We start from the raw sequence: 28,000 nt of genomic DNA on the forward strand, positions 1-28,000 counted from the left end.
GTCTTTAAGAAAATTTATTTGTATATCTATAGCAGAAAATAGGGAAAGAGTCTGTGCAAAACATATAGTGATGAAGTGGAGCCTCACCATATCCTTTTAAATACAGGCTTGCTGCAACATTATTCCTGGATTTTCAAAATCCAGCCAGGACGGATGCTTCTCTGCTACTCTGTTTTAGCCTTCATGGCTGCTTCCTCTCTGAGACGAGCTTTCTTTTCTAAGTTCAAGCTTGTTAAAGACTCATTTCTTTTGGCAGCCTAAAATGAAGTAAATTTGAACAGGCGATTATGTCAATTTGAAGAGAATGTCATTATCTTACAGTGAGGACAGCAGGGTCCTCCACACGTGTTCTATATCCTGTGATGCTCCAGACTACAGTAGCCTATCTAAGCACAAGATTAGTGTATACCTCTCCCTTTCTGGCCTCTTTCTATAGATTTGCAGCTTCTTTTCCTTACATTTTTCATTCCCTTGTTTTTCCCTTTTTCTTCCCTTCCTCTCCACTTCTCGTTGATATTAAGTACGTTCTCAATTTCCATTTTTTCTCCTTTTACTTTTCTTTGTTGCTACATTTCTCCTTCCCAACTCTTCTAGCTCCTTACTGGAGCTTACTTACATAAACAGATTAGTATGGTATAGAACACGAGAGGAACTCATGCACATATGGCTTGGATGGTGCGAAAAGAAATCCCAAATATTTGCTTCTGCAGTAAACAAACTCAGCAAGTTTAAACAAATATACAAAAGCAGTGCACTTTTCTGAGAATTCTGAAAACCCACATGTCCTCTTCAGAAGCTTCTGAAGGTTTCAATCTGAGAACTATGCATGAGAGGTCAAAGATGGAGACAGGGAAAACTGAAGTGGTACAGCATCAGTGTTTTCAAGAGAACTTGGCCTAGGTCAGCACTCTTGCCCCTTTGTGCACCTGTGAGGTCAGCTTAAAATGGGCAGTGTTTTCATTTAACTGCAAGACTCTAAAGAGAGCCAAAAGTTCATTTCCTTTTACTCTGAAGTCACTGAGGATAAGGAAATAGTTAACAATGGGTGTGTAGAAGAATCTTTTTAGTATCTGTTAATAGTTATAAGACATCTCTTCCAACATGGAAGCTGTAACACATAGTACCAGACATTAAAAGATAGTTTTGACCAGCACTACTGAATATAAAAATAACTAATAAGATAAAATACTAGGAGGTTTGGTAACATGCAAATCTGGATCTAAATTTTTGCTTTGATACTTTGAGTTTGGGAAAATTATTGAGCATCTCTAAGTTTCAATTTCTTCCTTTATTAAAAAACAGTAATAAGAAAACTATATCTCAGGTTCTGAGGATTATTATGGTGAGTAAATGAGCTTAAAAGTTTACCCTTCTACATGGTAAGCACTCAATAAATGGGAAAAATTTTACTCTACTTCCATTAGGCAGCTCTGTTATAAGGGAGTTGTGTAGCCTTGGGTAAGTTACTTAAGCTTTCCAGGCTAGTTTCCTCATCTATAAATGAGTACCTATCTTACAGTGCTGCTGTGAGGTTCAAATGAGACAATAATAGCCAAGTATCTGGAACGCAGTAAGAATTCAATTAGCAATAGCTGTTAATTATAATCTATTGAAAAAAAGATTTCTAGATTTTCATTCCTATGTGCTATTTAGAAGCAGTGGTCCTTAAACATGGCTACATTTGGCTGAGCCTCAAATAAAGAATCATGATAAGATGTTCATCATGATTAAGGCAGTTATAGTGAGGATAAATAAGTCCAAGTACTGACAGTGCTTTATAAATATGCAAAGTGCTTTAAAATGCCACTGTCCTATTTCTTGTTTCATGTTATTTATGTTATTTATGACAACTATGATAACACTTTTTTACACAAAACTAATATTTCTTCATCATGCCAAAATTAGGCCTTGCTATTTATTCTGACACAATAGCTCATGTTTGTCCCACTTTGTCTTTTGTTTCCTATCATTTCTTGTGTAGAAAATAGCCTCTTCTTGGTCAGTAAACACAAGGGTCAATCCCTGCTTTCCTCCTGGTTCTTTGTGAAGAGAATTCAGACACAGGGGAACCCAGTCTCACCTTCTTGCCCTCGATAATCATCAGGATGCATCCTGCCACTGTCAAGGCGATCATTATATAGCTAACCTTTACCCGAATCTTGTTCTTTGCAGCATCAAGCATCTCAAACCTAATAATACAATGTGATCAAGAGACAATGTTAGTAACTTTTCTATTTGTGAAGTTGCAGCAAAATATCAAGTTCTGTGTACCATAGTTCAGAAGTAAAGTGTCTATAAACGTTTAAAAAAGGAGGTAGGAACTGGAGATCTCATAGATTCTTTGGGAGGATGGGCCATTTTCATAACTCATTTATGTGTTTAACAGCAAGATAACAAAAATTTAATTCAAAATAAGTAAGAAGACAATAATAAAGAAAGAGCCAGGAACAAAGCAAACAAAAATAAAAATAAAAAAAAAAACCCAACCCCCCAAACCAGCAAGGCACATTAAACTACTTTTGCTAAGGTGAGCCCCAATTTTGGCTCTCAGGTTTCCAGCAGCCAACACTAAACATGAAACCATTAGCTGATTCTCCTTTGGGTTCTTAAGAAAATATGTGATATAGTGATTGAAGAATGCCTTGGTAATAGATACTGCTATGAGCTTCCAACACAAAGTACAATTCGGAAAGAAAAACCAATATGAGAAAGTCAAACAATGTGCTCTATATAATCTGTCTTTTTGCTCTGTCTTGAACTAGGAATAGATTTGAGAATATATGAGCCTGTAGAAAGATCCTTTAAGTGACAGTCCCTTAATGTTTATCTTTTAACTAATGATTTGTTAAAACTGAGTGAAAGTTTGCTTTGGCAAGTGCCTGGAGTATAGTAGCTCTTCTAATCTGTCCTCTTGAGTGTACACCCATGTGCCCCAATAGAAAGTTGGGGGTTGGATCATCATCTTGGATGAAAGCCAAGGGGCATAACATGGAAGAGTCTAAAGAGAAAGCCACTCTATCTTGGTTATTTTGTAGGTAGACAGTGGTTCTATTGCCTGGATGCCTGTAGAATCTCAAGGCACACAGCATGTGGAGTCATAAGGGGGCCCGAGATAAAGAATTTCTGGTCTCCTCCAAAGTATACACAGGGAAGTAATCATCTTTCGATGATGGAATTGGAGTGCTTTTTAGCTTTTCCTCCCCCACATCTTTAACACAATTATTTTGAAAAATCAGATGGGGAAATGGTTTTTAAAAAATGCTCGGAAGGAGGCACAGGGCTTGGAATGTTGCAGGTGGATAGGAGGAGGACCCTTAAATATGATATGAGCTGGGAACTACAAGGCAGCAATGTGGAAGGAGTTCGCTAGGTACCAAAACTGGGCCTGCAGTGGTAGAAACCAAGAACAACTTCTAAAGACAGTGAATTACTCAAGAGCATCTGAGATCACACTACTACCCATTTTGGCTGTATTTTATGTTAATTCGTATGTCCCGCTGAAGTGCTGTGATCCTCATGTACAGTGATATATTTTACATGTAAAGGAACATTTAAAAAAAAATAAAATACATTTAAATAAGGCCATGATATTGTTATTCATCCCATAGGAAGCAATAAGGTTAGGCAGTACCTGTTCAGAACTACCAGCTCAAGGATAAATGGTTGCCTGAGTTCAGGAAAAAGTCTTTTGGGGTGACTCACAGACAATATTTCAGACCTGAGGTGATCCTGGAACCAACTAAAGGGCAGGCTGGGGAAGGTGTTCCATAGCAAAGCCTATACACCATCAGTTAGAAAAATGTGTAGCAGCTAGAATATTCAGAAAGAAATCAGAGCACAGACAAGAACTTGATGATGTCACTGTTATTTCTAGGGTGCTCTTATTTTCCAGGAGAGTACACTATCACTTAAACTAACACAGACAAGGGTTTTTCTGCTGAAACAACCCTAGTGAAAATAACGTGCTAATCTGACTGACAGAGCAGAAGGGCTCTACTGCTAGGTGCAGGGGACACAAGCCTATAGTCCCAGCTACTTGGGAGGCTGAGATGGGAAGATCACCTGAGCCCAGGTGTTCAAGACCAGTCTGGACAATACAGTGAGACTGTATTTCAAATAAATAAGTAAAAAATTTTAAAAATTTAAAATTCTTTTGTAAGAGAAAATAAATACTATCTTTCTGGAAAATAGTTCCTCAATGAACCCAGTTCTTTTTCAATCACGAAAACAAGAAGGCCTCAGAAGAGTTTACTACTTGAAAGAACTTGCAGGAACTTTGTGTGAAGTCTGTCTCTGAGTAGGATGGTGCCCAGAGAGGAGCACGCACGTACTTCTCAGAACCCCTTCTGGCTAAGATGCCTACCAGTCAGGGTGTTTGGGAACACCGCTGCCAAGTGGTATTGATTCTGACACCCAAGGGATATTTGGCAATATCTAGAGATTTTTTTTTCACTGCTAAGGGAGTGATGCTGGCTTCTAAAGGGTAAAAGCCAGGGGTGCTGTTAAATATCCTCCAACACACAAGTCAGGCCCTATAGTGGAATATTCCATCCTAAAATGTTAACAGTGCTAAGTTTGAGAAACCCTGGGTTGGAGGACCCTGTGCTCCATTATCTACGAAGTGAAAAAGTCCTGGATTATAGCCAAATCTATGTTTAAGGAAGTTAGTGACAGCGGGGACTCTTTTTTCCTCTCAGAAAAAGAATGTATTACACTGAAACTCTTCTATGCCTAACTCTTGAGTGGATTTTGTAGAATATATAGTTACTGTCACTGATATCAACATGATTTACCAAGATTAAATATAAAAACTTAAAAAAGTAAACATTATTGTTTAGTCACATTCCTGTAACTAGAAGATGAAGCTAAATATCAGCTTACTTTGGAATATCTGACAGACATAAGTTTTCTAGCACTTTTTTTTTTTTTTGGTACTAGGGATTGAACTCAGGAGAACTTGAACACTGAGCCACATTTTTTTAATTTTATTTAGAGACAGGGTCTATTTTTGTATTTTATTTAGAGACAGGGTCTCACTGAGTTGCTTAATGCCTCATTTTTGCTGAGGCTGGCTTCAAACTTGAGACCCTCCTGCCTCAGCAGGCGTGTGTCACTGCACCAGGTTTCCAGCACTGTTTTTGTTCTAGATATTTTCCAAAAACCAATTAGCAAAGTGAAAATATTTCTGAATTTGGTTGAAAGATTTTAAACAGTCGGGACTCAGAAGTTTTCCCTGAAAACAGATCAGTGAGAAACACAAGCTGATTACAACACTGAGTTCAGCACTCACGAGATAGTCTCTGGGATTTCCTCTTCCTTTTTGAAGCGACCTGACCATATCAGGATCTTCCTCTCCCAATTTGTTGGTTTGTGTAATGGCACTCTGTGGCTGGAAGTGTCTGTGAGAAAAACAAGACAAGAAATTTTACTTCAGATTATAACTCCCAAATTTAGCAAGAGAAAAAATGCTATTTGTGCTTTTTTGCTATTCACTAAATAGAAACACTGAGAAATTTCAAGCTAATTAGAGCTTTGTTAGAATGAAATTTCTTAGAAAGCTTTGTTTTTCTTTAACTCTTTTTTTTTTTTTTTTGTGGTACTGGGGATTGAACCCAGAGGCCTTCTACCACTAACCCCAACACTTCATTTTTGACCCAGGAGCTAAGTCACTCAGCATGGCCTTGAATTTGTGATCCTCCTACCTCAACCTTCTGAGTCCATGTGATTATAGGTGTGCACCACATGCCCAGCTAAGGATGCTTTGTTTTTCAAATGAGATTCCAAAATGCCCTGAGGATTGAGGTAAAATAAAAGCAGTATTTCTCCATACAAACACTAACTACTGAAAAGTAAAAGAACACCATGAACAAAAATATGAAGGTAAGGATGAACTAAGAAGGGAACAGTAAGGAACTTTTCTGAATCCAGCAGAATGAATCTATAAGGTAAGATCAGGTTATAAAACACCTTGACCATCAAACTAAGGAATTTACACCTAGTTTGGGAACTATGTTTTGTTTGAGATGGGGTCTCACTATGTTGACCAGGCTGGTACTGAACTCCTAGGGTCCAGAGATCCTCCTGAAAAACTGGCACTATAAGTGGTGCCACCACTCCTGGCTTGGAAACTATATTTTGAAGCAAGGAAAAGATTAATATTTTAATCTACATAATGGATGGAAGAAAGAAAGGGGGTAAAAAGTCAAAACAGGATCTGTAATATAAGGATGAGGTTATAATGTTCTGTCAGTGTTGTAACCATGGGAAGAAAGGTCAGTCTAAGGATGACTGAAATTATCTGGAGACTGATTAAGACAAAGAAGGAATCCCAAAAACCCTCAAATTTGGAGGACTAAGAAAATAGTAGTATTGTTAGTCAAAAGACTAAGAAAGAAACAACAGGAAATGAAAAAACACAATTACTGTTTTTTAAAAAATTTTGTATTTGTTCTACTTAGTTGAACATGACATCAGAATACATTTCAATTCATCATACACAAATGGAGTGCAACATTTCAATTCTCTGGTTGTACATGCTGTAGGGATGCACCATTCGTGTAATCATACATGTACCTAGGGTAACGATGTCCATTTCATTCCACCCTCTTTCCTCTCCTCGTAACTCCTCTCTGCCCTCCCCTTTGCCCAGTCCAAAGTTCCTCCATTCTTCCCATGTCCCCCACCATCATAGATCAGTATCCACTATCAAAGGAAACATTCCACCTTGGTTTTTTGGGGTTGGCTTACTTTGCTTAGCATAATGTTCTCCAACTCCGTCTATTTACCTGTGAATACCATAATTTTATTCTCTTTTAATGCTCAGTATTCCATTGTGTATTTGTACCACAGTTTCTTTATCCATTCATCTATTGATGGGCATCTAGGTGGGTTCCACAGTTTAGCTATTGTGGAACTATATTCAGCTGCTATAAACATTGGTGCAGCTACGTCACTATAGTATGCTGATTTTAAGTCCGTCCTTTGAGTATAGAACAATTACTGTTTTTTATCTTATTTTATTTTTATGGTGCTGGGGATTAAATCCAGGGCCTCCACATAGGCTAGGCCAGGGTTCTACCTCTGAGCTTTATCTCAAGCCCCATAAAAACTATTTAGATTTGTTACGTATGAAGGAAATTTATGCCATCTGAGTATGTTTCATTAATAAGACAGGAGTAGAGAAAAACATTTGTGCAAAGGGTGGCCAGTGAAGGTGGTAAAGAGCAGAGGACCAAGGACTCAGCCTTAGACCATGACCCAAGAAAAGGGACAGAGGAAAAAGGAAGCAGAGGGAAGTGCCAAAGAGGCAGATGAACAGAAAAAGTACCAAACTAAAGACTATGAGGGAAGCACAGATATGCTGGAGACTAGAGTCTCATCCCATCTTTCATCTACTACTTACATTGCTCTTGCAGGTCCATCCCCTTGATGGCTACACCTCATGCCTATCACCATACTTTCGTTTATGCTGCACCTTTCACCTACCTAATCAGAAGTCCACAATAAAAGGAATAGAAAAGTTACCAGGAAAAAAGTACAGAAAGAACCAAAGGCAAGAAAAGAGGTCTGGAAGTACAGAAATAGTGCTGCTGTAGTATTATCTTTTATTTTTTCCAGCACTTGACACAATTTTCTTTATAATTATTAAATTTTGGAAGTGATATATACCCGATAGACAATTCAGAAAGTATATATGTTTAAAAAGAAAAATTTAAATCTCCTAATTTTATTATCATTTTATAGCTATTTTATTTATTTGACATTTAGATTTACTTCTAATTTTCCATGTGTGTGTGTGTGTGTATATATATATATATATATATATATATATATATATATATATATATATAGTAATGTCTTTATACTCCAAGCTTTTCCCACAATATACTGATTATTCCTTAGGACAGATCCTGGAAGTAACAAGGTCAAAGGATAAAAACATTTTTAAGTACTTAACAAATATTCTTTAAGGATGGTTCATTTCCATGCAGTAAGTTCTGGACTTCCATGAAGCAGCAGTAGATAAATATCAGTTTTTATATTATATAGTAGTGACAGTGACAAGGATTTGAGTTAGGGATGTGGAATGTATGTGGCTACAGTTAATACCCAAACCTTAGTCTTGATTCTGCTATATCCAAAATGTAATTTCTTGATTTGGCTTTATTTTTGGGATTCCTTAAAAGATAATTTCTAAACTATTATTTACTTTGATACATCTGTACTACTAAAGCTCCAGTTCCAGCCCTTGAAGCAAGAAAGAAGAAAATGGCAAATGTAGAAATTATTGTGCCTGTGAACATATACAATACGGGAAGCTTAAACTACAAGTTTGGGCATGATGTAGGACCCTCTAAGACTACATCTCTTTTAGGTTCTTTTGAAGAGTTGTCCAACTCTTTGAGAGATACCTATTGATTAACTACAAAACCAATACAAACTTACAGGATGGCGCTTTGGGAGTTTCCTGTGGTTTAGTGCAAAATCCATTTACTCGCTTCAAATCAAAGTTTCTGGTAAACCTTAGAGATGAGGCAGCATCTTTTTCATATAACCTAAAAAAATTCCCTAGAAAAGAGAAAAATATTTTCAGAGAGAAAATTTGACGTTTTCTCAAGATTAGAAATGCTTCTAAGTTGTATGTTTAAAAATAGTAGCTCATTTAGAAAATTAATATACTATATGTAAGATACATAACTATTTAAGGTGCTATGCTTGGTGTTGTTTAAAACTATAAATGCTTTGCTGATTAGGAAATTAAGAATCTCCAACATAAATGTTTCATCAACTATAAATTTTTATTTAAGTAATTCTCACATGTGTATTGTTATGATGACTCTGGTGGCAACACATGTATTATGGCATTCAGCTTGTTTAGGTAAAAGAATAGCAACCTCCTAGAAGTGGTAAATGAAGTCATCAAGTATAGTCATATATAAATACAGTTTTACACATAAATATGTAGTTTTATATTAACTTATAAAATATATGTAGTTTTTTGAAAAATTTAAATTCAAAGCACATATAAAATGTATTACCAACTTCTACATGTTCATCACCCAGTTTCAACAATTATCAATACCTGCCAATAAATATTTTTCACCTAAATGTAATCATTCTCTACCCCCTATTGGATTACATAAAGCAAATTCCAAACATTATATTATTTATTCAATAAACACTTGAGTAAGCATCTTAAAACCACTTTCTAAAATCACATCCAGAATACCATTACTATAACTAAAAAATATTTCCTTAATACCAATATATTATGATCAAATGATACTAAGATTCAATTTCTCAAACGGGCTCATGGGTGTTATCATTATTGTGGTGATGCTGGGGATAGAACCCAGTGCCTCACTCATGCTAGGCAAGCGCTCTAGCACTGAGCTACATCACCAGGTCCCCCCCCTTTTTAATAGTTGGTTTGTTCTAACTAAATGCACACATTGAATATGAGTGATGCTTCCTGAGTTTTTAAAATCTACAGGTTTGTTCTCTCTTTATAACTTTCTTTTGGGGGGGACGGGTAGGAGTCATGTATTTGTTGGAAAAACTAGAGTCATCAATCCTACAGAGCTTCCCTCATTTTATATTTTGCTGAATGCATCACCACCATGTTGTGGCTACCATTTTCTTCTAACTCCTTTATTTCTTGAAGACAGATTTTTGAAGGAGATAAGATTCAAGAGGATTTTTTTGCTAGATGATGTCATAGATAGTACTATGTACTTTCTATGAAATCACATGAAGAAATGTATACTGGCCGGGGTGGTGGCGCATGCCTGTAATCCCAGGCTGAGACAGGATGATCTCGAGTTTAAAGCCAGGCTCAGCAAAAAATGAGGCACTAAGTAACTCAGTGAGACCCTGTCTATAAATAAAGCACAAAATAGAGGTGGGGATGTGGTTCAGTGGGTGAGTGCCTGGAGTTCAATCCCTAGTATCCAACCCCTGCAAAAAAAGTGTACACTGGCCTGGCATGGTGGCACACCTGTAATCCCAGCAGCTCAGCAGCCTGAGGCAGGAGGTTTGAAAGTTCAAAGCCAGCCTCAGCAACTTAGTGAGGCCCTAAGCAACTCAGCGAGACCCTGTTTCTAAATAAAAATAGGGCTGGGGACGTGGCTCAGTGGTTGAGGACCCCTGGGTTTAATCCCTAGTTACCAAAAAATAAAGAAGTATATACTGCCCAGCATGGTGGTGCACACCTGTAAATCCAGTGACTCAGGAGGGTGAGGCAGAAGGATCACAATTTCAAGGCCAGCCTCAGGAACTTAGCAAAATGTCACAAAATAAAAAATAAAAAGAGGGGATGTAACTCAGTGGTAGAGTACCCCTGGGTTCAATCTCCAGTACCAAAAAACAAAACCCAAAACACCCCAAAATATGTACATCAACTTTGTCTCTTTGTGATATTAAAATTGATGGGTAAAGAATTGGGAGGCTGAGTGAGATAGGAGATTACAAATTCAAGGACAGCCTCAGTAAGTTAGAGAGGCCCTCAGCAACTTAGGGAGGCTCTGTCCCAAAATAGAAAATAAAAACAGCTGGGGATTTGGCTCAGTGGTTAAGTGCCCCTGGGTTCAATACTTGGTACAAAAAAGAAAAAATAATAAATTGATGGGTAGATGCTACCAGTCTGATTCACCCTTTATAAAGTTCCTCATCAACCTTTCATCTAGTGGTTTTGTTTTGTTTTTTTTTTTTTGGCCAGGAAAGGTGACTGTTTCATTAGGGAGTTACAAAATGGTAGTATTATTTTTTCACATTAATATTTGATTATCCTAAGGTATAAGTCACCAATAAAATGTTAAGATTAATGCTTCATTTTTTTTTTTTTTTTTTTTTTTTTGGTACTGGGGATTGAACTCAGGGGCACTTGAACACTGAGCCACATCCCCAGCCCTATTTTGTGTTTTATTTAAAGACAGGGTCTCAATTAGTTGTTTAGTGCCTCACTTTTACTGAGGCTGGCTTGAACTCCTGATCCTCCTGTCTCAGCCTCCCAAGCTGCTGGGATTACAGGCGTGAACCACCATGCCCGGCTAATGCTTGATTCCTTTCCTTTATTTTCCAGTTTTCTAATTAGTGAATTGGGTTTCCTTGCAAACTTTTGTTTGAAATTAAAGAATATGCATTTTAACACATGTGATATACTCCAATCTGTTTCAGTTATTATTATATTAATGCTCAAATGTTCTAATCTTTAGTCATTGGGAACCCTATGAGAATGGCTCAAGTCCTTTTGAACATTGCTCAGTGATCACTGATAGCTTCCTCATCTCTGACAAGATGTTCTGGGCTCATTTTGAACATCCCTTGCCCCTGACCTGGAATCACACATTCCTCCAAGGGGTTCTGTTTCCTTTAAAGAAGAAATGGTACAAATTGGTTTTTAGAGACCCCCATAGGGAGTCTCATGGTTTGTCACCATTTCTAAGCCTTTATAATGAACAAATCAAGGAAACATTCTTCTCAAAATAATACTTTTAAGAAATTAGCTTTCAGTGTGAATCACTGAATCAATCAATAATAATCAGAATTTACTGGGTGCAGTGGCGCACACCTGTAATCCTAGCGGCTCAGGAGGCTGAGGCAGGAGGATCCCAATTTCAAAGCCAGCCTCAACAATGGCAAGGCACTAATCAAATCAGTGAGACCTGTCTCTAAATAAAATACAAAATAGGGCTGAAGATGTGGCTCAGCAATTGAGAGCCCCTGAGTTCAATCCCCAGTACCAAATAATACTAATCACCACCATCATCATAATTAAAAACAGAGAAAACCAGAAAGTTTTATTTTTAATTTGTTCCAATTAGTTATACAGTTGAATGCATTTTGGCACATTGTACACAAATGGAGCACAATTTTTCCTTCCTCTGGCTGAACATGGTGCAGTGTCACTCCGGTAGTGTAATCATACATATATATATATATATATATATATATATATATATATATGGTAATAATGTCAATCTTATTCCATCATCCATCCCATCCCCATACCCTCTCTACTCCCCTTCCTCCCCTCTGCACAATCCTAAACTCCTTCATTCTTCCTCCCACCCCCATTTGGATCAGTATCCACTTATCAGAGAAAACATTTGGCCTTTGTTTTTTGGGTTTGGCTTATTTCACTAAGCATGATATTCTCCAGTTCATCAATTTACTGACAAATGCCATAATTTCATTCTTCTTTGAGGCTAAGTAATATTTCATTGTGTGTATGTACCACATTTTCTGTATCCATTCATCTGTTGAAGGGCATCTAGGTTGGTTCCAATTCACAATAGTTTAGCTATTGTGAATTGAACTGCTATAAACATTGACGTGGCTGCATCACTGTAGTGTCGGGAGCCGCTCTGGACAGGAGCTATGTACACACCTTTTTTTGACGAGTTTGTGGAAGATTAATTCTAATTTTCCTTTAAATGATTGGTAAAATTCACCACGGAAGTGATCTGGGCTTGGGCCTTTTGTTGTTGTTGTTACTGTCTGCTTTTGCAGGAAGTTTTAAAACTATTCAATCTCTTTATTCCGTATAGAGTTCTATTTCTTTTTTCAGTAATTTATGTCTTTTTAGACATGTGTCCATTTATCTATGTAATTTTTGGCATATAATTGTTCATAGTATTCCCTTGCATGCTGTGTATTTGGCCACAGAAATGCTTGTTGAGCTTAGTGGTCAGCTAATTAGAGACTTTAAAATGTCTCCTACAAAAATAAATAAATAAATAAAATGCCTCCTACAAATAAGTTTGTTAGCCTTTGCTGAAGGACTCTTGAAGGTGCATTGAAGCAAGTCTTTTAACCATAGGAAGGCAGCTTACAATAATAACTTAGTCTTTAATTCCTGCTTGCATAGAGTCTAGATATGAGTCAGAGGTGAAGGTTTATGGATTTCTCAGGTCTTTCCTAGAGCACATTCACATATTCCATCCCTGAAATATGTCAGATCTTTTCAATGTCAAAATGGAAATCTATTCCCCAGATTTTGCTTTCAAATTTTTCAACTGCTTCCTTTCTGACCCAGTGGTTATTGCCTTCCTATGTTATACTAAGTAAATGCTGCCATTTTCAATAAAAGCCTCAGGAGAAGCTGTTTGCAAACAGGAAGATCTAAGTCAAGTGAAAAAGAAAAGTCCTTTAAGTGGAGGTTCTTAGGGAGTCATCATGGAGATCAGACACTAAGCGTTTTCTGGAGCTGGAGCTTTGAGGAGCTCCAAACCCATTTTACCTTCTTCAGTGTCTGCCAGACTGCTGATATTTGTAACTATTGGGATTTGTGAAGCTGAGAGGAGACAGGGATAAGGCAAGTTAAAACTTCACAAGAGCCTGGCACGGTGGCACGTGCCTGTAATCCTAGGGGCTCAGGAGGCAGAAGCAGAAGGATTTCGACTTCAAAGCCAGCCTCAGCAATTTAGCAAGATACTAAGCAACTCAGTGAGACCCTATCTCAAAATAAAATACAAAATAGGGCTGGGGATGTGGCTAAGTGGTTGTGTGCCCCTGAGTTCAATCCAGGGTACTCACCTCCCACACCCCTGCAAAAAAAAACCCAAAACCAAAAAACTTCATAAGACTTGTTCTTACCATGATTCAGTCACTTTTTTTAAAAATAAATGCTCCTCAGATTGTCAAGCCCCTGGTTATTTTTCAGAGTTATGAGACAGCTTATTTTTTTTTTTTTTTTATAATTTCTGGCAGTGTTTTCCTTGCTTTTTTGTAGGAATGGAATTTTCAGAGGTCCTTACCCTGACACACTGGAAATTAGAATCTCGGTGTAAAAACTAGAAGTTAAACCATAGTCTGATTTCTTCCATAAAAGACCTTATTCATTTCCATTTTTTTAGTTATAAATTGACAATATCTTTTTTATTTATTTATGTGATACTGAGGCTTGAACTCAGTGCCTCATGTGTGCTAGGCGAGCACACTACCACTGAGCCACAACTCTAGCCCCTCATTTCCATTTTCTAGGTCTGTGATCCCTGAGAGCTCTGCCTGGGTCCAGGTAACCACAACATCAGTGCCATGTAGGGGAAGCAAGTGACACCATAAGGAAAGTAGATAAATTATAATTGCTCTCAGCTTGCTTCCTTATTTTAAATGTAGCAATACTTACTGCACCAGGGCTGAGTGGAAGGTTTAATGGAAAAACATACATGGGATTATCTGCCAAATGCTTGAAACACATCAAGAACTCTATGGTTAAGTTCATTTTTCAAAATTACTAGTTTTTGTATATAAAATATACCCCAAAGTCTCAGATGTTGAAGGCTTGGTCCTCTTAATGCCTCAATGTTCAAATGTATGGCATTTGAGAAGTGATTGGATCAGGCACTAATTTCATGAACAGATTAATCCATTGTTAAGTTCCTAGCCGAACGGGCCATTAGGAGGTGGGGTCTAGTTTGGTGGAAGCAGGCCAAAGGGGGAGGGTCTTAAAGAGGTATATCTTGTTCCCACCCAGCCTGTTCTTCCCTTTCCCCCTGCTTCTACTTCCCAGTTGCTATGAGGTGAGCAGCTCTGCTCTACCATACCTTTTTGGCCATGATGTTCTCCCTCACCACAGGCCTATAACACGGAGTCAGCCAACCATGGGCTGAAACCTCTAAATCTGTGGGCCCAGATATATCTTTCCTCCAAGATATTTTTCCTCAGGTATGTTATTACAATGATGGAAAGCTCACTAACACATTACTTAAAATAGTAATCTTCAGAATTTACAGGGCAGTTTTTAAACTTTATCTCTAAGGTGGTCAGAATTTCTGACAATGATAATTATGCAGTTGTGAGGACATGAGAAACAAAATCCATGAAATTCTTCAACAGTTCTTCATATCTCTCAGGATTAAGACAAAATTATTGAATGCTGTAATTCTCAAACTAGTGCATATCAGTCACTTGCAATTTCTCAATCAACAGTTCTTGTGGTGGAGGTAGGAAAGTTGCATTTCTTTTTTTTTTTCTTTAGATACTGGGGTTTGAACCCAGGGGGCGCTCTACCACTGAACTGCACACCCAGCCCCTTTTGCTTTTTTGAGAAAGGGTATCACTAAATTGCAAAGGCGGTCTTCAGACTTGGAATCTTCCTGCTTCAGTCTCTCAAGTTGTAATTTCAGGTGTTCACCACTGTACTGGCTGGGAATTTACATTTTTAACAAGTTCTTAGGGGATGCTGCTACTATTAGTTTTAGACTACACTTTAAGAACGACTAGGCTTTCTCTCCTAAATTGTGGTAAAATATACATAACAAAAAATGTATCATTTAAACTACCTTTCAGTGTCTATTCAGTGGTGTTATATACATTTACATTGTTTAAACACTTCTAACATCCATCTCTAATACTTTTTCATCTTCATCAGAAAACCACCGTTTTAATGTGACCTACAAGGCACCGTCTCACACTGTGCTATCCCATTCCTTCTCTGTGGCAGGCACTTAGAAAGGAGCAAGGTTAACCTGCAGCATGCTAGAAGGACTCTGCTTTCCAAATACAAAACAGAGAAAGAATCAACAATTATTTCCTTAGATAGTTACCCTTTTCCATCCCTCTTAATTAGAACAGAGGCAGTTTAGGGGAATCGAATGGAACAGAGGCTGTTAAGAAGAGAAGACAAACTGCCACTGAGTGCAGTTTGGGTAATAATAATAAAGTAAAAAATAAAATCACAAAACAAAACCATATAAACACGTACACTTACTATCAATTATATTGAAGATATGCATACTGGAGATATTAATTCAAAAATTAATAATTGAATACCTACTATATGCCAGGCACTGCTTTAAGCAAAATACAAAAAGAATAAAAATCACTGGGCACAGTAGCACATGCCTATAATCTCAGCAACTTGGTAGATGGAGGCAGGAGCATCACAAATTCAAGGCCAGCCTCAGCAACTTAGCAAGGCTCTAAGCAACTTAGCAAGAGACCCTGTCTCAAAATAAAAAATAAAAAGGAGTGGGGATGGAGCAGTGGTAAAATTCCCCTGGATTCAATCCTCAGTACCCCTCCCTAAATAAATAAATAAGCAAATAAGTAAATAAAAACAAGCGATAAAAACCTGAGCCAGTAGGACTTAGATTCTACTGGGGAAAAAATTACATTATGTCAGATTCTGAGTGCTGGGGGTGGGGAAGAAGGTGGGTTTGAAGTGTTTGTATGTCTAGAAAGGGGATGGACACATGTGAAATTTTAGTTAGGGGAGCCAGGGAAGTTCTCTTTGAGAGTGTCACTTTTGAAGGAAGTGAGGGAGCTAGTTATGCAACTATTTGGTGGAAGAATATTTTAAGCAGAAAGAACAGTAAGTGCAAAGGCCCCTAAAGTGATTTTAGGGACCACAAAGAGGAGAGTGGAAAAGAGCAAATAATAGGAAGAGAATTAGAATCTGAGGTCAGAAGTATGTGGGTAAAAGTGGCAAGCAGAAACTTGAAGACATGAGAGGTTTACCTAGATCAGAAGATATCTCCCAACTTTCTCTTACTGCATGCCAATAACTTTTACCTCCCTAAAATAAAAATGTGATTAAAATATATGCAAATACGATCTAATTATAATCAGACATATGACCAATTTAAGAATAATGTTAAAAATTTATCATTAAAAACAGTCATGAAGTACTTGTGATCTTGGTTTTTATTTTATAACAAAATGAAAGTATAAACAAGCTCTAGTATCATCAAGACCTTTTCTATCTCTTTGAGATAGAACATATTGCCCCAAACATCCAAGACAGAATTTTCCATCCTCTGGTAGATCACAATTAAAAACATAGGAACCCAAAGAAAAATAGTCCTTTAACCTTCTGGCTGTTCTTGCAGCTTGTCTCTGACTGACCAGTTCTGTGTCCCCAGGGACCTAGCAGGAAGTCAAGTTAAAAATTCATAGCTCTCTAAGGCTATGATTAGCAATGGCTGGCTAATCTTAAGGGTAGAGGTTCTCAAACCTTAGTATATGTATAAGAATCATCTGGAGAACTTGTAATAAAGATTACTGGACTGGGCTGGGGTTGTGGTTCAGTGGTAGAATGCTTGCCTAGTTGTGAAAGGCACTGGGTTCAATCCTCAGCACCACATAAAAATAAACAAACAACAACAAAAAGATTACTGGACCACTCTGCCAGTTTCTGATTTAATAGGTATGGACGGAAGAGGTATGGTTCTTACACTGTCCCAGGTGATGCTGATTTTGCTTGTGTGGGGACTTACAATTAGAAAACCAGTGCCTTACAAATATTATTGCTAGCTCCTGGCTGTATATGGCTAACTGGGATGAGGCTGGCTCAAGTATTGCCTTCTTTCCTGGTAGTTCCCTTCTTTCTACAAAAATCCATTCCAGCCTCAGAATGGGCAGTGGACAGGAGTGAGAATGCTCCCCACCCAGACTATTTTAAGATACTCCTGGAGAACAATAATGCAACATGGGACATGACAAATCTTTTGAGAATCAGTGAGGATAAATGAAGGTTCAGTAAATGCTGGAGAAAAAAAGGGAACTTTGGAAGATTATCAGATTTAGTTTTGCTTAACCTACTGTCAAGATTAGCTGCAAGTAACATGTTGCTATGAAGTTCGGCAGTATTTATTTTTAAAAAAATTTGTCAAAACTATACATTACAAAGATCCTTAACATATAAAAATTTAAAACAACAACCAGGATGTTGGGGAATACATATTTCCTAGCTCTACTGACTGGAAGGGCCTGGAATCCGTAACACTTTAATAGCAATGCTACTGTCCAGTCAGCAGAACTTAGTTTCTAAATACCTACTTCCTAGCAAATTGAATCAGGGCTCCTTAGAGAGAAATGGCTGATCTACACCAGGACAGAGAAAATATAAGAGCCTACAGCATCTTTTAGTACCAGAACGTAAGGAAGTATTCAAAAAACAAAAGGATAGAAGCATGTGAAGGGACACAGAAACTGATCTAAAAGAACCTAAACTAGAATAATTTGAGAAAATAATGTTATAAGAGACTATAAACCCACATAAAAAGTATGAGTCCATAGTAATATAAGTAACAAGATGAATAAATGGGGAGAGGGGATAAATTTTCTTACATAACAACTATCTGCAATATAGTATCTTGGATTGGATCCTGAAAGAATATATGGACATCACTGATATAACTGATGAGATCTGAATAAAGTTAGTACTTTAGTTAATAGTAATGAACTAATGTTTACTTTCTTAATTTTGACAAATGTACCATGGTTATATACAATTTAACATCGCAGAAATTGGATAGGGGTTTACAGAACTCTGTACTATCTCTGCAGCTTTTCTGGAAATTGAAATCATAGGTACTTGGTTACTAATGATATCTCTTTTTAACATATATTTTAAAAATTTAGAATTTGATGTTATCTCTACAAAAAATATTATTCTCACTTGCACTCCCATATACTCCTGAAATGGGAGAGGAAAAGAATGGGGTGGGGCACAGTAGGAAAAGGGAACAACTCCAGGTAGACCAAGAGTGTACAGGTGAGGGTCATCTGACTAGTGTACCTTGGTGAAATGAGGTGGGAAAATGATGGCATACATTTTGTCACATTCTAAGGCCCCTTGATATCCTCACGTGTAGCTGGCATCACCTGGCAGCTTGTTGGAAATGCAGACCCTCACTTCCTACCCAGACCTATACAATCTGTATCTTCATTTTTTATGAGCTAGCCAGGTGACTCATGAATATTAAATTTTGGTATGGAAATGGACACCCTTATTCATTCAACAGTTGTTGAGTACTTACTATGTGCCAGACCAATGCCACATATTCTAGAATAGTGCTACTCAGCCTTAGCTAGGAGCTTCACAGAAATGCAGATTCTCTGGCTCACGCCAAACCTTCATACTTTCTGAGACTGGGGAGTAGAAATCTGTTTTCATAAGCTCTCCAGATCCTAAAGTTTGAAAAGCACTGCTCTTGAAAAGTAAAGTTCAAACTTTGCATATTGGAATCTCCAGAGTATCTTAAAAAATAAAATAAAGCTCAGTGCACAGGCACAACATAGACCAATTAAATTCAACTTCTGGGAGCACATTTAAATTCCACCTTGGGCATATTTTCAAGATTCCCCAATAATTCTAATGTGCTGCCATGTTTGAAAAAAGCTCCTCTATAATACAACCATTTGTAGTCCCTGCTGAACACAGGCTATATTAATGACCAGAGTACATCTGCAAAGCTTGATACCTTTGTCTCTGGATGGATTCAAAAATCCCTCTTTTTAATAGTTAATTTATGGAAGAAAAAGCAGCTCTACCTGAATTCTAACTTCTACACATTCATATGTAATCCATTATTCTGGAAGTTTGGAGTTCCTGTGGAATGCATTAAAATATGCCCAGTTTTCAGATTTTACAGAGCATGCACTCTCTAACACACTACCCAGTACTTGGTGACAAGCAGTGAACTGTCCTACAGTTGTCTTACCTTCTCATCCCCTTTGGAAAAAAGAGATTCTGTTTATGTCCCTCATCTACAGCCTGCCTGCCCTCATGGGTGAACATGTGTCTGATTATCCCACAAAGAATGACCATAGCCCACACAGCAGATCCTATCACAGAGATATGAGACTGTTCAGCCACTTCACTCCCTTTTTATAATGTTCCACACTACCATGACCTTGGCTGGAAGAAATTATTTCTGGGGCAACAATTCCATTCCCATGTCCCATGCAAAGAGTTTTTAATCAATGTAAAAACTCAGGAATTTCTCCAATTAGCCCACAAATGCCTATTTAATCCTTTAAAAACTGAAATAGAATATGACCAGTATGTTTGCTGTCATAGGAAAGGGCAAATGTGAGGAAGAAACTTGGAAAATGTGTTTTGTGAATCACAGTCAATTTTAACTCTCAGAAGAAAAAAGCCAAATGTATTCTTACTCTGGGGACATCCAAGTTCCCATGCATACACTAATCAATACTGTAACTTTGTAATTATGATAAAACTGCTTAATAGACCTACTAGAAGAAATGATTAATGTAGTTTATGGAAGGTGAAGCTTTCATGCCCACCAGAACTCACGTAGAATAAAAAAACACTGATTTGGTCCCACATAAAGCAAACTAAAAAGGTTGACCACAAAAACAAAAACCAAAACCAAACCCAACCCAACCCAACCCACCAACAACAAAAACAAAAAAGGAGCTGGGGGGGTACTGGGGATGTGGCTCAAGCGATAGCGCGCTCGCCTGGCGTGCGTGAGGCCCAGGTTCGATCCTCAGCACCACATACAGAGAAAGATGTTGTGTCTGCTGAAAACTAAAAAATAAATATTAAAAAAAAAATTATCTCTCACAAAAAAGGAGCTGGGGCTGTAGCTCAGTGGTGGAGCACTTGCCTGGTACATGTGAGGCACTGGGTTTGATCCTCAGCACCACACAAAAAATAAATAAATATTGTGTCCATCTACAACTAAACATACATATATTTGTATAGATACATTTTATATGTGTGTGTGTACCCAAGATGAAAAAAAAAAAACCCTCAAACATTAACTTGGTCTGAGTTTTTTTTTTTTTTTTTTTTTTTTGATCAGACCTGAATGGATTGAAATCTCATGTTTGCAAATCTGAGAATGGATGGACACTTTTCTGGTTTCAAACACTGACTGCGGTGTTCTGCTGTGTGACACTGACTTCTGGATCTGTCTGCCAGGCTACCCAGTTGTGTGACACATACACTCTACCTCCATCTTTTTTCTCAACCTTCCCTGCAATAAGTTTCATGCTGATGTTCTGGGACTCCAAATCTACTGAGATGACACTGGCCCTACTTATTCTGGCTGTGGATGTTGTGACCATCCATGCTTTCCCACAGTAAGAGTCCTTTTATCTGTCACACACACCTCAAAGAGTTTTGCCAAATAGGCAGTGCAGTTTGAACTGAGAAATGAGGGGAAAATGTGGTATTAGTTTTTTTGTCTGGGGTAACAGGGATTGAACCCAGGGCACTTAACCACTAAGCCACATCCCCAGTCCTTTATGTTTTATTTAGAGACAGGGTCTTGCTGAGCTGCCGAGGCTGGCTTTGAACTCATGATCTTCCTGCCTCAGTCTCCAGAGCTGCTGGAATTATAAAAAGTGGTGTTTTAGGAAGACAAATCTTGGCACAGAACACAGGGCAGGCCTGGGGGGGGGGGGGGAGGGAAGAATTGGTTAAAGGGAGCAGAAGAGGATAATGTGGATATGGAAACTAGGTGGTGTCACAATCCTGTAGTTTGACTGGGTAATATAAAGGAGACAGGATAGCTGTAAGAGAGAAAATGAGAAAAATAATAGGAGGAAAACAGAGTGACTCAGTTTTTGTGGGGGTGATTGGAACTCCCTTATTACCATTTGTAACATTGTTTCTATAAGGAAAAAAAGAAAACCACGGGATTTAAAAACAAAGATTTATAAATAAACCTTTGTTACCTAGATAGTTTTCAAGCTTGGGGGAACTTAACAATTCTACTGTGGTAGTTACTGGTCAAGGACCTATTCCTTGATGATCTTTTCTCCTCTCATCAATATTCTAGCCCTTTTGAAAATGGCTATTTGAAACTCTCCAGGCATAGTTGTTGATCCCAGCTGTGTGACATATACACTCTACCTCCATCTGATTTCTCATCTTTCCCTGTAAACTGGGAAAAACACCAATCTTCCTTCATTGTGAATGAGCGAGCCCTGTGATGGCTCTCCTGAGTGACCCTGAACCAAACCATCACAACCTCTAGTTCCTTATTATACTCTGCCTTTTACTTGCCAAAGGTCATCACCCCATCTTAAATAAAAACAAAATAAAACAAAAACCAGCAACAAAAACCCTCATAAAATATTTGCTAATTATGGAAAATTTGGAAGCTAAAAAGAGGTACAAAAAAAGTCTGAAAGCACTTATAATCACATTACCCAGAAATAATAACTTGGTGTATTTATTTCCAGACTTTTTTTCCTATTATCACACATAATGTACATTTTTCATCAGAAAATACTATATCTTACTTAAGTCACAAATACTATTCCCATATATTAAAACAAACTTCTGAGAGCTGTGTAATATCCAACACACAGATATAACCTGAATTTAATTTGCCCTACAGCTAGAATTGTTCTCAATTTTCACGAACGTTTCAATGGCTAGTTCTCTCTTTTTTTGGTACCAGGGGTTGAACTCAGGGGCACTCAACCACTGAGCCACATCCCTAGCCCAATTTTGTACTTTACTTAAAGACAGGGTCTCACTGAGTTGCTTAGTACCTCGCCATTGCTGAGGCTGGCTTTGAACTTGCAATCAAAGTTCTCCCTTTAATTGCCTCAGCCTCCCAAACTTCAGGGATTATAGGTGTGTGCCATTGTACCCGGCTTCAATGACCAGTTTTCTAAATTTTGCTTTGTTTTTGAGATGGGGGTCTTGCTCCATTATCCAGACTGATCTCCAACTCCTGGGTTCAAGTGATCCTCCTGCCTCAGTCTCCCAAGGAGTTGAGACTGCAGCCTGCTACTATACCTGGCTCTTCTACATTAATCTTTGATGACATTCCTAATTATCTGTTTTCTTAGAATAAAATCTTGCCAGGATTAAAGATTAGGCTATATAAAAAACAAACTGCTTTCCAGAAAGGTGAAACCAAGTTATACTTCTACCAGTAGATATCAGGTATTTCTGTTGCATGTCATAATAACACTGAGGTTCCACTATCTTGGACAAAACATTCACCTGTTGTCAACATCTTATAAATAAAATACTAAAATTCCTTTCATAGCTCAAGTGATTTAATCAACAATAGGTATTTTTTACCTTCACTTTACCACCCACGCTTCATTTCATTACAAGGTTTCTCCCCATCAATAGCTTCACGAAAATTGCTCAAACACTAGCGATCCTGTTCTCACCACATGACTATGTGTTTTAGACTCACAGGGAGCCCATTTTACTATACTCTTCCCATCTTCATGGCCATTTGACTGTACTGATCTCATTCTTCTATGAGGATTCAACCCTTTCTTATGTTACACATCACCTTCTTTTACTTCATATCCTATTTCTATGGTCTATCTTCTTTAATGATTTCTTTGTCACTTTCTATTAAACTATGACAGGTCTCCAAGATTCAGTCCTTACCACGATTGCGTGCTACTGTAGAGGGACTCCTCCATTCTATTTGTATTTTAAATATTTTTTTTAGTTGTAGATGTAGTTGGACACAATATTTTATTTATTTATTTTTATGTGGTGCTGAGGATTGAACCCAGCGCCTCACATGTGCTAGGCGAGCACTCTACTGCTGAGCCCCAGCCCCAGGCCCAGCCTCTCTTCCATTCTATTTTAATAATCAGCTCTACACCAATGGTTCCCATATTTTTCTGTCCTATCTCCTCCGGTCTTTGACAAAGGGATCCCATCATCACCTACAATTCAAAGCCACCTACACCAAAACAACACATCTTCTCTGCCAAATAAACATAAATCTTTTAAGTTATTCTTGATTACTTCCCCAACTTCCTTATTTCTGACAGTGGGGTAACACTTCTATACTCAAATGCTTGTCTTTTAAGTTCTACCTTACATTATTCAAAGCCTCCAAACTTTTGTTTCTTCAAGACGTTTTCTACATACAATCCCTTTTTAGCATTTCCACCATCACTTCATACATGGATTACAGTTATACTGTTCCAGGTCACAACAATTTATCTTGTATGCAGGTGTCTTGATAATTTTCCAAAGATGTTTCTTTGATGACTTCAGCTTGAAGACTTTTTTTTTATTCAAATCAAACAAATTCAAACTCCTCATAAAGACCTATTACCTCCTGATCAAAATCCAAGGTAATTCTTTCTCCTTACTTTCTTCCTAAGAACCTGTCCAGATTCATTATTGCCTCTATCTTTGCTCATGTTACTCCCACCTCCTCCAATGACAAATGTCAAATGAAGGAAGCCTTCAATTTACAAACCTACCCTTACAAATCTTTTCTTTTCTCTGTATTCCTGAAGCCAGTTGTATACTGGCTCTTGGGAAAGGCTGGTGAGAAATCCTGTTCTATAATGTTGCCAGTAACCTTCACCATAGCAGATTTCAAGCTACCAATGTAACACTTCAATTCTAAAATTAAAAAATGGGAAAAGATATGCACAACGTTGGCAGGAACTGGCCCCAAGACACCACAGCAGCACTTTCCAGAAGTTAGTATATATTATTTTGTATAGGTTGTCTGTGTGCATTGTGTAGATTGGTTTGCTCATGGCAATAAGCTAGCCCTAGGAAAAGGAGCAGTCTATTCATGTCAAGTACTTTCACAATATAACAGGGCACACAGTGTGTGCTCAATAAAAACCTATTGGTAAGACCTGAGGGATGTGATAAGCAAAGCCAAACATGGGAGTGGCTACAATAGGCATATTCTCATTTAGGGTTGGTTAGCAAGAACAAACAAAAAAAGCAATGAAGGAGCAGAATACGGTGGAAATAAAATCAGAATGGGAGCTAGGGAACACTGGTTATGTCACAGCTTTGTGCCTGTGTGTGACTCTTAGCAAGTGAATTCCTTTCTTGGGTCTTTAATTACCAAATGTGTAAAAATTAGGGAACTGGACTACATAAGATATCTTTTGACTGTAAATGCTCTGAGACGTGGGTTCAACTCACAAGAACACAACCCACAATCCACTGCATTGGGAGTAAAAATGATCGTAATAAATTCATTTTAAAGTCTGACAAGTCAGTGGAGTTTGAGGTAACAAAATTTTCTGAATGTGTGAAGGAACATTCTGGTAAGGCCATTCCAATATTCTGATCTAATAATCACCCTACAGAAGAGATAATATCCTTAAAGCTGCATCTACTTCATTCTACTCTCAAGGGAAAAGAAGTATGAAACTCACTTTATATCTACTTATTCCAAGATATTTCCTAGTGTTTCTCATCAAAATATTATGTATGGCCAGTACTATGAATTTTTCACTAATATGACCTGAGGATTTAGGAAGAACAGAATAGACCCAGTTAACCTCAAGGAATCCACAGCAGTGTGGGTCAGGTGCCATTTAATTCCTATTCATTCACACTCATAGTTTTCATGAGTAATCAATGCAAGCTTTGGACCCTTTTTCTCAAAAACAGGCATATAATCATAAAACTTGAATAAAATTTCAGATGTTCACAAGACCTCTCATCTTCATAGGTGTCCAGAGCACGGCAAGTTAACCTGACCTATCTCTACATATACAAAACAATTAACAAATTCAAACTCATAAAAGTCTGTATTGTTTGCTAAAGGAGACCAGCAAAAATTTCTAATGGAAATAATTAATGTAAAGGTCCGTGGTTTCAATGATTGTTTTAGTTATTTGAAATTTTATTCACCTAGAGGACCTTATTCCTGACAAAATCTGGTGTTCAGGGTACTATGGTCATAGACAAGAGTAGCTTATTCCAGATAGTATTGTGGATAAGTCAAGTGTGCTTCAATTATGTTTCTATTTGATCTGCTACTCCTTTGGTTATGGTTGCTTATCATCAATCTTCTTTCTTGAAGAGCCATTTGCACATGAATGTGTATTTCCATTTCACAAATAAATCTGCATTATATGACTCTTCCATTTCACATTAATGAGACCCAATTGGCCATGGCAAAGAGCACAAATTTCAGAAGAGAGGGCACTGCCTTCAGCACTGTAGTTTTTTTTTTTGCAAAGTGATCATGGACAAGTCACTTAACCCTCTGAACTGTTTCATTTACAAAAAGGTGAGGGGCTAATAAGACTTACCAGAGAGGGCTGCTGCACGAAATTAACCAAATAAAATAATGTATGTTAAGCATTTAGCTATAAAATAGGCAAAATAAAGCAGATCTCATGATAATGCTCACAAAAATATCATATATACACAGACCATTTATAAAGAACTGCTCACATAACCCCTCCTAGGTGTTATTCAAGTTTTTCTATCTGAAGTAAAATAAATAATTCTTTGATGGCTGAAGGAACTGTCTTAGTTAAGTTCCCAATAGTAAAGTTCTAAAGCATCATATGCCTGAAGAGAGGCTTTGGAAGTTCCATGATGCTCTAGTATAATAATCTCAAGACACGAAGTAAAATCAATCTGAATTCCAACTAATCAAAAACACTTTCACACAGGCTGCTTTATTTATTTATTTTTAACAAAGCATTGATTCTTTCCCTTGTCCTGCTAAAAAGCTTCACAATATTTAATAGAATATACACAAAAGATTTTAGGTGAATTAAATCAAACTAATGAAATCAATACCAGTATTTGGACTTTTCTTTTTTAGCAAAGGGAGTGTTTGCATTATAGGAAGTGATAATCTCCAGGTGCAACATATTTTCCATTCTATTCTTCATTGAAACACAAGATAAGCCATGTAAAGCATTACCTTTTTGATTATTATACTAGAGCATCATGGAGATGCAGGCTACATATTAAGCTTGGGAAACTTACACATTCAGTATTGGTTGGATGTGCTGGAGATACAAGGCCTCTCAACCCAGAACAATTTCTTTTCTTTCTTTTTTTTGGTCACTGTTTCATTTACATAACAATGTATATTTGCATTCTTTCATTAGCCAACTTTGGGGTTATTCTTCCTTTAAAAATTGAACAACTTTTAGTCGTGGGTGTGACCATCGGCTCTGGAGACTGAAGCAGGAGGATTGCGATTTCAAAGCCAGCCTCTGCAATTTAGCGAGGCGCTGAGCAACTCAGTGAGACTCTGTCTCTAATAAAATACAAAAAGGCCTAGGGATGTGGCTCAGTGGTCTAGTGTCCCTGAGTTCAATCCCTGGTACCCCTCCCCCCCAAAAATGAACAACTTTTAAATAATCTTGTACCATGGAACAAAAGCAAACGTTCATTATATCTCATCAAAGTTCATAAAGGTGAGCAAGAAAACTGTCCTGGCACCTACAGGAGTGAAGATGCCAACACCGATTTCTCAGCCCTACAGTAATGCCAAGGCTCTGCTGGTTTCCCCAAGAAGAGGAATTAAGTTCTCAGTTCCTAACTTCAAAATACCCACCACACAAATGTCTACCGAGAAAACGAACTGCAAGTTCTACATTTACATAAAACTTTCATCCAAGAAATTCAAAGCACTTAGTTGTGAGACTGCTTAAAAGTCATGTACTCCTCCTTTTTTTTGGGGGGGGGGGGGGTGCTGGGAATTGAATCCAAGGCCTTGTGCATGAGGCAAGCACCCTACCAACTGAGCTGTATCTCCAGCCCCGCGCCTCCCTTTTAAGAAAACATTTACTGGGCCTGGGGTTGTGGCTAAGAGGAAAAGCACTCGCCTGGCATGTAAGGGGGGTGGGGGGTGGGTTTGATCCTCAGCACCACTTTAAAAAAAATAAAATAAAGGTATTGTGTCCACCTACAACTAAAAAAATAAATGTTAAAAAAAAAAAAACATTTACTATTATTCTGTGGGATCTTAAACCCCTTTTCCATTCAGACACTTAAACCGTGGGAAACTCCAGGCTCAGGTGGTCTGATAGCAAGAATAAACTCTTCTGATGATGGGGAGAGAGGCGGAGAGGAAAGATCAATTAGAATAACGGATAGGGAAGGTTAAGGTGGAAAGCAACAAGTTATAGGAATACCAAATACATTAAGGTGCTCAGAAGAGAAGGGAAAGGAGGGAGCAAGAACCCCTTATGTTGGTGGAAGCTGGATAAATAGAGGGCCAGGTGCCAATGTACTGGGTTAGTCTCCAGCGTCTGCTTAGCAGCAGCTTGCTCAACCTTAGCTCTGTCCCATTACTGACACTAATAAGATGGAATTCCAAGCCATCGTGCATCAAGAAACCCAGCAATTCCCCGGCCTGAGCCGCAGGATTCCCTCTTCCCCAGCCCATTCTGAGTCTCACCAGCTGCCAGGCGCAGGCCGCGGAGGCTCCCCATGGCCGCCTACTCCGCCAACCACACGACACCTACCGCAGCAGCGGTGGCGCTGGTGCGCTCAAAGTCACCCCTCGCCGGCGTG

The 28,000-nt window shown here is 38.1% G+C and overlaps 1 protein-coding gene across 1 annotated transcript; it reads right to left on the minus strand.

The window, feature by feature from the left end:
• Position 1: 1 nt before the first annotated feature.
• Positions 2-27,999, minus strand: Fam162a (family with sequence similarity 162 member A). The gene is made up of 5 exons (XM_027936167.2): positions 27,885-27,999; positions 8,446-8,568; positions 5,291-5,399; positions 2,081-2,189; positions 2-257 (listed from the first exon to the last, which is right to left on the minus strand). Exons 1-5 carry the CDS (start codon positions 27,916-27,918, stop codon positions 165-167), a joined length of 468 nt encoding a protein of 155 aa, XP_027791968.1. The 5' UTR covers positions 27,919-27,999; the 3' UTR covers positions 2-164.
• Between the last annotated feature and the right edge of the window lies 1 nt (position 28,000).

Source organism: Marmota flaviventris, chromosome 8, assembly GCF_047511675.1.
Source record: "Marmota flaviventris isolate mMarFla1 chromosome 8, mMarFla1.hap1, whole genome shotgun sequence".
In the NCBI taxonomy this organism is placed as follows: Eukaryota; Metazoa; Chordata; class Mammalia; order Rodentia; family Sciuridae; genus Marmota; species Marmota flaviventris.